At 43.6% G+C, this 12425-nt stretch overlaps 1 protein-coding gene across 3 annotated transcripts in view; it reads right to left on the minus strand.

Moving 5' to 3' along the window:
- Positions 1-8822, minus strand: part of ZFR (zinc finger RNA binding protein) — a 46546-nt gene extending 37724 nt beyond the window's left edge. For all 3 annotated transcript variants that reach the window (XM_076361598.1, XM_076361597.1, XM_076361599.1), the window contains exons 1-2: positions 8751-8822; positions 8388-8472 (exon numbers count right to left, since the gene is read on the minus strand). In XM_076361598.1, coding sequence (XP_076217713.1) covers positions 8388-8472; positions 8751-8787 — 122 coding nt within the window. In that variant the 5' untranslated portion in view covers positions 8788-8822. The remainder of the gene's footprint in view (positions 1-8387; positions 8473-8750) is intronic.
- Positions 8823-12425: the final 3603 nt, after the last annotated feature.

Raw genomic sequence — 12425 nt, forward strand, 5'->3', positions numbered from 1 at the left:
TTCAGAGGGAACGTCCTGTGTTTCGCTTTGTGCCCATTGCCTCTGGTCCTGTCACTGGGAACCACTGAAAAAAGCCTGCCTCTGTCCTCTTTGCGCCCTTCCTTCGGGTATTTATACACATTAAGAAGATCCCCCCTCAACCTTCTCTTCTCTAGGCTAGGCAGTCCCAGGTCTCTCAGCCTTTCCTCGTGGGAGAGATGCTTCAGTTCCCTCATCAGCTTTGTGGCTCTTTGTTGGACTCTCTCCAGTATGTCCATGTCTCTCTTGTACTGGGGAGCCCAGAACTGGGGACAGGACTCCAGCTGTGGCCTCAGCAGTGCTGAGTTAGAGAGGAAGGATCACCCCCCTCGACCTGCTGGCACTACTTGTGCTAATGCAGCCCAGGATGCCAGCCACCTTCTTTGCTGCAAGGGCACATTACTGGCTCACGTTCAACCTGGTGTCCGCCAGGACCCCCGGGTCCTTTTCTGCCAAGCTGCTTTCCAGCTGGGTGGCCGCCAGCATATACTGGTGCATGGGGTTGTTCCGCGCTGGGCACAGAACTTTGCACTTCCCCTTATCGAACTTCATGAGATTCCTGTCAGCCCATTTCTCCAGCCCGTTGAGGTCCCTCTGGATGGCAGCGCAACCCTCTGGCATATCAGCCACTCTTCCCAGTTTGTGTCATCAGCAAACTTGTGGAGGGTACACTCTGCCCCATCATCCAGATCGTTAATGAAGGTGTTAAACAGAAAAAATGCTAGAATTGGCAAGTTCTCTATAAAAGGAAAGAAACTTCACTAGTATGGAAAATTGTATTCAATTCTTAAAACATTCTGTATTTCCTGCCTTAAGCTACTACTTTGCTTTTCTAGTACCAATAATGCAACTATACTTTAACCTACCATTGTTGCATTTTAGTAGCAGACAAAATTTTACACATAATTTAACAGCCCAGAGTTAAGCCTATAACCATCAATCCATTTTGAGGTTGCAACTACAAAGGACTTAACTATACTTAACAGAAAACCTTCCCCAAGTGCTCAGTTCCTAAAGACATAAGCCTGCTGCAAATTTCAGCTAGTTGGCAGACTTCCCTCCTAAAAATGACAAAGGCTCCTCTGATTAGTGAGGCACCTTTCCTCCCCAATTACCACCACCTCCTCTGTCTGCCCATCATTAGTCAACTGCAATACCGGCATACAGCCCATGTTAACAAACCCAGAGACCCTTATTGCCTTTCTAATGTTGGCATACCTCCTTTGAGAATGGGACCTCACTGATTTGAAAGTAAGTCTATCAAAATCTTTTTACGAACAGCAGTAGCTTACGGGAGTCTTCTTGTGTACATTAAGTAAGCTGTAACAGCATGTTTAGGATAGCACTTAAGACTAACATCAGCTGAACAAAAGGGAATCAGCACCACGCAGCTCTATCACATTCAATGAAGTCTCTTTTGCTAAAAATGCATATGCTTTAAGATGTGATGCAACTCAAGACAGCATGGGCATAAAATTTGCAGAAAGCAAACATTTGGAGTTTTTATGCTATGACATAGGTACCTTCATCCTATGATAAAACTATGATTACTTTCATTCCCCATGCATTTTAGAATGGGGTGCATATAACACAATACTGTAAGACGAATAAATGTTTTTCTTAACATAAGTTCAAGTCTAGTAGTACATCTTCACTTCAGAAGAAGCCATAAGTCCTACTCAGTATTGTCCTTATCTTCCTGTTGTCCACCAGTACAAGTCTCAATTACGTTTAGTGATACTTTAAGCTTGGGCTAGTAGGCCTGTGTGAATTACAGCCCTAATGTCTCTGAAAGACTGAATACTTTTGAAACCAGTATCTAGTTGAAGAGGAGGTAACTGGGACAGACACTGAAGACGAAAGTAATTAGAAGTACTAGCAAATGTGAAAAAAACACTCCACCCCAAACAATTCTCAATAGCCAACTTATCCACCCACAGCATTTCACCTTCCTTTGCTGTTCTGCACCAGTCTGGAATATCCTGTAACATCGTGCACTGCACCTGAATTCCAAACCAGCTATAATTGCAAGAGTTCACTTCCATATGGCTGCCTAGAAGATTGCATCTTAACCTAAACTTACAGGCACTGTGGTCTGCTCTGGACCTGAACTGCTAAAATTGCCTTTATCTGTGAAGGCACGCCACACTTAGTAATATTCACACTACTTGAAGACAATTCAAAGTTAACAAATCACTCCTAACTACCCAAGAATGTCCCATCTGTGTCCTGTCTCATTAGAGCAGGAACACAGTATGAATATCACTAAGATGAGACTCAGACACTTAAAGATTCTTTATCTTCTTAACAGAAACCAAAATCTTAACACAAGGTTAATTAAATGAGACTACCACATTTGCACACTTCTCTGCCCAAACATTTCTCAATGCCCCTCTCTCTCCACCAGCATCCCCACATTTCAATCAGCCAACTTTAGAATAAAAGCATAACTATGCCTCTCTCCAGCACTGAATCAAGAATGCCAATATATTTACACATGAAAGACAAGCCAAAATTAGGTTGTTCGTTTCAAACTGAATAGACACACAGTGGTTCAGGTGACCTACAGAACACAGACACACACAAAGAAAAGAGGACTAGTATCACCAAATTCCACATTTATTTCAAGCTCCTAAATAGATGGATTAACACAGTTACTTAAATACATAACAGATAAAGTTTGCATTGCATGCAGGTTTATAACCTTAGGCTCTAATACCACCACTAGCAGAAAGCACAAATTGTAAAGGTATTGCAGTATTCCGAGAAATTTCCTGTATCGGTATTTGCATAATCTAATGCTTCTCTCATTAAGTCATGATATTATTACTGGGTAGTGCACACAAAGAATTTTGAATGAGCGGGGCAGCAGGAAATTTTATGCAGTAACAACACCGAAAGGAACAAGAATGCTTCTAATCCATTATTTACAGGTTTAAAGGGCACTTAGCTCTTTTGCTGCCTTTGATTAAATATGAAACAAATTAAGATTTCAAATGTGTTTATGAAAACTAGTATTTATGAACTAATAAAGACATCTATTCCCTTTCTCATCTAGTCAATTCAGGGAACTATACTACTTACACTGTTACAACAGTAAATACGTTATCAACTCCTGCACACGCTACTCATGAATTTCCCAAATCCAAGATCTAACACGTGAGCAGCTACCAATCTGGCCCTTATAACCGCTTCAAATATCAGCATTGAATGTTAATACTATATTCCTTGGACAAATTTTAATTTATCCTTCGTGTGAAGGATGAGAGAGTATTTAAATGATCCACCATGGCCACACATAAACTACAATCACAGGAAGACACACTGATTTCTATGCCAATAATAGCTTCATCGTCTTTTCAGGTGTTGATTTAAAGAAGCTATTTCCTTAAACCCAGTAGTTCTAATATGTTATCCCTTCACTACTATTAATGCAAATTAGAATACTGTCATTTTCAGAAACTGGAATTCCAACAGGGTTTATACTGGCCTCCAACAAGTCTAGAATTAAATACAGAAAACCTTTATTATAAGCATCTTTCAAATATCACTTAGTCAGTACAGCAGATTTTCTCCTTTGAGTCCTCTGAGTGGGAGGACCATGACTACAGGAACAGTGACTTTCCATTTGTAGACAACTGAAATTGTAAGGGACCAGTTGTATCAGCTGAATGTTCACAAGTCCATGGGGCCTGATGGGATTCATCCCAGAGTACTAAAAGAGCTAGCGGATGTTACAGCAGGACCCCTCTCGATCATCTACCAAATGTCTTGGGAGTCTGGGAAGGTCCCTGCTGACTGGAAGCTAGCCAATGTTACTCCAGTTTACAAGGGCTTGAGAGAAGACCCAGGAAACTACAGAACTGTTAGTCCAACCCCAGTTCCTGGAAAAATTATGGAGAAGATCATACTGAAAGGCATTTGAAGAACAATGCAATCATCAGGCACAGTCAACATGGGTTCACAAAGGGAAAGTCTCATTTAACTAATTTGATATCCTTCCATGATAAGATCACCTGCCTAGTGGATGAAGGGAAGGCCATGGATGTAGTTTTTCTGGATTTTAGTAAGGCTTTTGATAACTGTCCCTCACAGCATCCTTCTCGACAAGTTGTCCAACTGTGGGATGAGTGGGTTCACGGTGTGCTGGGTGAAGAACAGGCTGGACAGCAGGGCTCAAAGGGTTGTAGTGAATGGGGCCAGTGGTGTTCCTCAGGGCTCAATTCTAGGGCCAGTTCTGTTCAATATTTTATTCAAAGATCTGGATGCAGGAGCTGAACGCACCATTAGCAAGTTTGCTGATGATACCAAACTGGGAGGTGTTGTTGACTCTCTTGAGGGACAAGAGGCCTTGCAGAGGGATTGTCCTGGTTTTGGCTGGGATAGAGTTAATTTCCTTCCTAGTAGCTGGTACAGTGCTGTGTTTTGGATTTAGGATGAGAATAATGTTGATAACACACTGATGTTTCAGTTGTTGCTAAGTCATGCTTACACTAGTCAAGGACTTTTCAGCTTCCCATGCTCTACCGACTGAGAAGGCTGGAGGTGCACAAGAAGCTGGGAGGGGGCAGAGCCAGGACAGCTGACCCAAACTGGCCAAAGGGACATTCCATACCACATGGTGTCATGCTCAGTACATGAACTGGGGAAAGCTGGCTGGGCATTGGTTGGTGGGTGGTGAGCAACTGCATTGTGCATCACTTGCTTTGTATATTCTTTTATTATTATTATTACTATTTTATTTCAATTATTAAACTTTCTTATCTCAACCCAAGAGTTTTCTCACTTTTACTCTTACAGTTCTCTCCCCCATCCCACTGGGAGGAGAGGTGGGGAGTGAGCAAGCAGCTGTGTGGTGCTCAGTTGCCAGCTGAGGTTAAACCACAACAGTGATCTAGATAGATCAGAGCATTGGGCAATCATTAACAGCACGAAATTTAACAAGTCCAAATGCCAGATGCTGCACCTAGGATGGAGTAACGCCAGGCACAAGTATAAACTGGGAGAGGAGTGGCTGGAGAGCAGCCCTGCAGAAAGGGATCTGGGGGTGCTGGTCGACAGCAGGCTCAATGTGAGTCAGCAGTGTGCCCTGGCAGCCAAGAGGGCAAACTGCATCCTGGGGTGCACCAAGCGCAGCATAACCAGCTGGTCAAAAGAGGCGATTGTCCCGCTGTGTTCAGCGTTGGTGCGGCCTCACCTTGAGTGCTGTGTGCAGTTCTGGGCCCCACAATTTAAGAAGGATGTGAAGGTCCTTGAATGTCTCCAGAGGAGGGCAACAAAGCTGGTGAAAGGGCTGGAAGGCATGTCCTGTGAGGAGCGGCTGAGGACTTTGGGCTTGTCTAGTTTGGAGAAAAGGAGGCTGAGGGGCGACCTCATTGCTCTCTACAGCTTCCTGAGGAGAAGTGGAGAGGGAGGTGCTGAGCTCTTCTCCCTCATATCCAGTGACAGGATGCATGGGAATGGTTCAAAGCTGCGCCAGTGGAGGTTTAGACTGGACATTCGGAAGCATTTCTTTACCAAGAGGGTGGTCAAACACTGGAACAGGCTTCCTAGAGGTGGCCAATGCCCCAAGCCTGTCAGTGCTTAGGAGGCATTTGGACAATGCCCTTAACAACACACTTTAACTTTTGGTCAGCCCTGAACTGGTCAGTTGGACTAGATGATCATTGTAGGTCTCTTCCAACTGAAATAGTGTATTCTACTCTTTAAAATTGATTAGAAACTATTCAGTCTCTCTTGTTTCTCATGCAAAGTTTGGGTTTGTTTGGTTTTTTTATGCATGTCTCCAGCTGAAGATTTAATAGTTCCATACTTTGAGATATTCCAAGCAAGCCGTGTATCCTAAAAAGAATTGCACAGATTTTTTGCACTTAGCTGAAGTAAGTGCTGAAGTCAATAGGATTCTATGTATTATCATTAGGGAGCACTGACTGAGATTCCTTTAAAGTTGCAGCCTAAAGTTCTCCCAATACATCAGAATTTTTTACAGCAATTTTGTCAAGAGAGAACCCCCAAAAATGTGACTAATAATGTGTTTATTATGAAAATTTCTGTTACTTGCTATAAAAACTACAGCACTAGGACTTCTAAACAATCTTTCTATATCAAAGAACTAAGGCCTTCAACTTCAAGTGTCTAATTTGCCCTCCTAAAACAACTTGCTGGTTTGAGCAACTTTTTTTAAAATCCATGGCTTAGTCCTGTGGCTAGAAAATTTTTTTTGGTAGATTTATGAGGCTCACCTATGTATTAACTATGCAGATAAACATCCATTTGTTTATTTATTATCCTGGTTTCTAAGAATGCAAGAATTTTATTATTCTATAAACTGATACTTCAAATACTGGTAACAATCTTAGAGGACTTGTTGCAATATTAAATCTTGTACTATCTTCCCCTGCCACCACCATCTCCTTCTCAAATATACTGGAATGGAATATAGATTTTGTAACACTCTGTAAACAAGCTACTAAGGACTTGCCAAGTCTGCTTCATGAAGGTTAGCTCCCTTTTAGACATTTTAAGTGACTCCTGTGTTTTCTGCTCAAAATATTAAATTCATTCTTATGAAAGGACTGCTTTAACACTGACTGCTGTCTCTCTTCACTTTCAGATGTGGTAAATACAGAAATAATTTATAGGATGTAGCATCTTTTACTGATAGCAAATGAAATAATATCTTGCACTTGTGATAGCAAAGGAAAAAGCTGCTTCAATCAGTTTTTTTGCATTTTCTCAAGAACACATTTAGGATTAACTATGAAAACAAGTTTTGAACGTGAACATTATTCCAATTGTATGTTTTTATATTGCAATTCAAAAGGAAATTTCAAATGAGTTGTTCAGGTTTGTAAGTCTAGAAACCACTCAGCTCCATAATAAAAGGAATAATAATTTTAAAAACTCATCTCCACTTCAAAACTGCAGACATATGGATCTCAGTTTATTATTCACTTAAAGATAATTTGTTTACTTACAAGAAAAAAAAGAAAATCCTATTTAGAAACTCCTTCATACCCCATGACAACTAATTTCCAAATTTCACTGTAACTGTCAAGTAAAACATAAACATACTGTGAGCACCTAATCTTAAAAGAACTAGAAGATGAGCTAAGTTTAATCCTCTAACTATTGAACATTGGAGTAAATGAAATTCAATGTACTTTATGTCCATTTCCAGGAAAAAAATAGATAGAATAGTTTGGGAGTCATTCCAAGACCTCCATAAAACTATATATTCCTGAAACTATGTCAGGTATGCAATTTTTATTAGCTAGTTAACAGTAGCACACATCTGCATTTGTTTGTTAATAACCCCTCATATATTTGCTTTATTCTTCTGTTTTTCCCATTAACCAAGACTTAGGAGTCAAGGAAGGTCTTTATTACAGATTTATGAAATGAGTAACATAAAGTCCACATTTGAAACTAAGGTGCTACTCCAATACAAGCCAAAAATGTGAAGATGTTCCTGATTGTATCTGGGTTTTGCCAAATTAAGTGATCTGATTTCAGAAAACATGAAAGAATAGGTGCTACCAATTACTTTTTAACACTCTGATACACAATTTGGATGCACAAAGACTTATGGCAGTGTGTCTACACAAGATGTAAGAGGTGCAGTTACAGGTCCCCGAGCTCCACTAGAAGACCTGCTCCTGGTCTTAGATATCAAAGTAGGAAATCTTTTTAAAAGGTGCCTGGCTCTGAAAGTAGCTTCTCTACTTTCTTAGAGACATTAATTATAACATTGCTTCAATGGAATGAAGTCCCCTGTATTTTCTGGTGCTCCAGCTCTTCCCTTACCCACCCAGCCTCCCATAGCCTCCCATAGGCTGGGTTCTAACCTATGTTAAAAAGGCTTCCATCTTCCCACACTGACATAAGTGGGGGCAAAGACTTGGGGAGCAAGCCCCCTCTTCCCTGAAGCTGAAGGAGGAGAAGGGCCCGGGGGCGGCAGACAGTAACTCGCTGGTGGTGTTGACTGCAAGTGGCCATTTTAATTTAAGGGCCCTGGGACCCGATACTGCCGCCGATTCTTCTCCTCCTCCCCCCGTGGCGCCCAGCTCCACCTCCCCACCCTCACAGCACTGGGGATATGGGGAGGCCCTTACCAGGAGGATAAGAAAACACACCCGCGGGCGGGGCAGACAAGCAGAAGGGTCCCAGGCACAACCATCCTGGAGGAACGGGGTGCAGAAGAGGCCCCTGCACGGGGCGGGAGATGGAAGCAGTCCCGAGCCCTCACCCCGAGGGGGCGGGGAGATCCCGGACAGGGACACGGGACCGGAGGCCAAGAGGGGAGAAGGGGCTGTGGGCCCGGACAGAGGGAGGGGCGGAGCAGGGCAGGGAGGTGTCGCGGTGGTTACCTATACTGGGCAGCAGCCCCGCTATGGGTGAATCCAAAGTAGTTGCCGGTGGCCATTTTGGCATCTTCTCCCAGCCGGCTGGGCACTGTGGCGACGATAACCAAGAGGCGGCGGCAGCAGCGGCGGCGGTCGGGGCCATGACAGGAGGCCCGGCAGGAGGAGGGGGGAAGGAGGAGGCAGAGGAGGAGGGGGGGAGGAAGAGAAGGGGTCAGACAGACAAGGGACAGAAGAGCGCGGGAGCGCCCGGTCAGACACGGCGCCTCAGGGCCCCCCCGCCCCCCCCGCCCCCGCCCCGCGCGCGGGCCGCATCCCTTCCCCCTCCGCGCGCACAGACATACATACACATCGAGCGCCGTTACTTACCATAGGTGAACGAAACTACCGGGCATATGGGAATCATGAGTCCGAGCTGGCAGCGACAGCGGCGGCTGAACTCTCAACTCTCACCCCCCCCTCCCTCCTCCTCCTCCTCCTCACCGCCGCGCTCGCTCCCTTCCCCCCACCCACCCACCTACGGCGACAACGGCGGAGTGCGGCCGGGTCGGCGCCGTGCGCACGCGCGGGATGTGCGAGGGGCCGCTGGGAGTTGTAGTCCGGCCCGTGGCCGCGCCCCCTACCCCCGCCCGCAGAAGAGCGCGCTGGGTGCCGCGGGAGCCGCCGCGCTTGAGGCGCGGGGTTCTTCGTGTGCGCATGCGCGGGATGTGCAAAGTCTCTTGGGAGCTGTAGTCCTCCTCCCTGAGGCCCAGGCGCGATGGCGGGCCGCTCTCAGGGGAGCGCTGCACGTAGCGCTGCCTTGTCCCCGTCCTCCCTCTGTCATCCCCTGTTCTGCACCCACACCACACCCCTGCCCGTGGACTCATACTGCAAAGACAGGGTCGGTTCCTCACTCTTGCCTGCAAAGGCACAATACACAGCAGTAGGTAGCTCCTGTAACAGAAGCCCAGATGAAGCGGGTCACCCCTGCCACATACTGGTGTTTGTCCCCACGCGCGTACTGCGTGTGTCAGTATTTTCCGGCTTTCCCACGCAAGCACATGGTCAGCTGAAGCCTGGCACAGGCAGCAGGTACCTAGTTAGCACTCTCGCACGGCCATGGAGCTAGAAGGCAGCAGTCGCAGTTAGTTCACACGCGCAGAGTTCACAGCAGGACCTTGGACTTGTCTAAACTTTAAAGCAGTTTTAGATTCACCTGGGCCCCCAGCTGCACCACGACAACTGCATGTGTGAAGAGCAACATCTCTGTCATCTAGCTAAAGCCATGTGCACACCGTCTGACCTGTCCCCAGGGTGCCACAGCTGACATGTCCACAAATTAATTCTGCAATAGTTCCTATGTGCTTATTGTACACGTGCGGTAAAGCCTCACCCATACAGGGCCCATTCATCTGAAGTTTCTAGGCACTAGCAGTCCATCAGATTGCTACCAAAAACTGTTGGGCAGAACATTACAGTCAGTGCAGTAACCTCCTGTTCAAGTGACTGAATTTCCATCTGTTCCCCGTGACCCTGTCCCACCTTCAGGCAATCCTTCCCTCTGAGCAGCGGATGCTTCTCAAAGCTCTGAACAAAGCAAAACTTAAATCCTTGCATCTTATTTGTGTACTTTGTCTGCGCTATGATGTGCACTTTTCATAAACTAATCAAGACTTATAAAACACTTCTAGATTAATTAAAAAGTGATCATTTTAGAAGTATTTGTTTTCCGTAAGCCACACCTAATCAAAACACCCTTACTTGGGATCTCTTACAGTACTCGCAAAGGCACGTCTTTCCCTTAACCTGCAGTACCTGCAGTCATCTTAGGCAGTAAGACTTAAGCAAAGATATTTTTGTTCATAAAACAAATGAGGAGAGTCATTTCTCATCTAAAGCTTACGTTATTGCAGCTGCATATGAAGTATAGCTACTTAAGATGCCAAACATCCTTGCCAATTCACTGAATGTAATTTGTTGGTCATTATCATTAGTTTTAGTAACTAAATAGTACTGTACCTCTTGTTCTTTCTTATCCTAATCAAGCACAATAGGAAAAGAAACCTGCATGGGAAAAGGAATGAATCTCCAACCTCTGTGGTGCATTTCCACTCAAAGTGCTTTTCTGTGAAGAAAGCAGCTATTGGGTGAAGATACTTAGCTGCTATTCTTATAAAAACAAAAGCCCCAATCCTGATACTATCTACAAGAGTACTTCAGGAGAGAGCTCTACAAAATCTTCTATAGAAGAACTTACAGAGCATGACTTCTGCCATGAGAACCTCAATGGACTCAGGATATGCAAATGAGAGATATCTACACTCTCCCCTCCTCACTTTTATTAAAAAAATTTTCATAATTGGACCACTGGATCATGGTACTTGGACGAAAAGGAAACAGAAGTTTTCTTTGCTCCACTGTCTTTCAAGTTTTTTTCAGTTATAAACCTTCCAATACACTGATATACAGTATTCAATATTCTGTATATTGAATTTTCAAATATGCTGAACATTTCATTAAAATATAAGCATCTATATAAGCACACAGACATTCACACACCTTTTAACACTGTAGCACTACACCTATATTTTGCAAGTGGGTAGGCCTGCAATTGCCTATTCCTTCTTCACTGATGAGGCAAACTTGGCATATTTACCCTCTTTTCAAGCTTTGGCTCCACAAGCTGAGGGGGGAAAAAAAAAAGCTTTCTTATTCACAATACAGATTTCTGTCTTAGGTTTCATAACTTCTTTCATCCAAGTAATTTCTAGTAGTTCTAATTCAAATATTCCACCCTATATCTTGTAATTTTAGCCCTGCATATGTCTGAGCTAAGCTCCCGTTTGGCAGCCCGATTCAGCTGCAATTTCAGCAGAAGTTTCAGATTACTTTTCCGGGTGAATTTTGCATATTGAATCTTCAGTGCATATATCACTTTAAAAAGATTGCAGCATACTTTATGAGAAGTCACACTTACTAAGCGTGACCAAAAAAAAAAAAAGTCAAGAATGTTTCCCATTTTCTTGGGAAAAAAACCCCAGTGGTATTAAACAAGTCTTTCCCTCAGCAGTTTCCTAACAAGAACCTGATGCTTCCTGGTGACTTTGTGAACCATTACATAACATCTATTTATGTTACTACTAGCTCGCAGGATCAGATTCATAGTCTATACTTTAAAAACTTCAGTGGTTTAAAAACAAGATTGTAAAACGTGTATAAGACTTGCTTCAAAATGAAAGAGTAATAAATTCAGATTAGATCCTTTAGGGCGTTTTTAACGTTACTGATTCCTGTATCCTTAACCGAAAGGAAGATTAATGGAGTGATAAAGTGCAAATCACGCGGCAGAGGGAGAAAGGCAGAAAGGCTTTAGTGAAACATTCAAAACATTTTTTTTAAATAGGAAAAAGAAACTTATCCATCTCTATTCCTATTAAGATTACAGAAGAATAGCCAAAAATTTCCAGAATGAAAACATACACTGGAATGCAAAACTTTAATTTGGGATTAGATAGTACAGCTACTCTTATTTGTGCAAAGTTCATCGCATCTAAAAATACCACAGACAAAAATGGCAAGCTAGCGTTCAGAGAAACAAATCTTTGACCCTCATTTCATCTATATGAAAGGAGATCTCCAAAATATGGTGAGAGGAAGAAAGCACCATACAACACGCAGCGTCATCAATCCTACTACTTTACTTTAACGTCTAAGACGCACATTGCTGTTGCTACCACAGGACTGCAAAACTGTAGTTGAAACACAATGGGGAAACTAAATCTTTTGCACTTCTCTGTAAACCACTAAAAGTGAGCAAACATAGACTTTTTTTTTTTAATTGCAGATGGAGGTAAGATTTCTCAGAGGCAACCTTCCAGTTTATTTAAAAACAGACTCTCAGCTGGCCTTTGTGTGACCGCCAGAGGGCATGGCAGATGTAGCAGAGGATTAAAGCTTTCCTATACTGTAGAGTACAGACCATGTTAACAAAAGCTGCACTTTTATTTCCTGAAAAGGTAATTTAATACTTAGCGCTCTCTTTGTAAAAGCCCTAGATAGGAGGAG

This window comes from Aptenodytes patagonicus, chromosome Z, assembly GCF_965638725.1.
Source record: "Aptenodytes patagonicus chromosome Z, bAptPat1.pri.cur, whole genome shotgun sequence".
Classification (NCBI taxonomy): domain Eukaryota; kingdom Metazoa; phylum Chordata; class Aves; order Sphenisciformes; family Spheniscidae; genus Aptenodytes; species Aptenodytes patagonicus.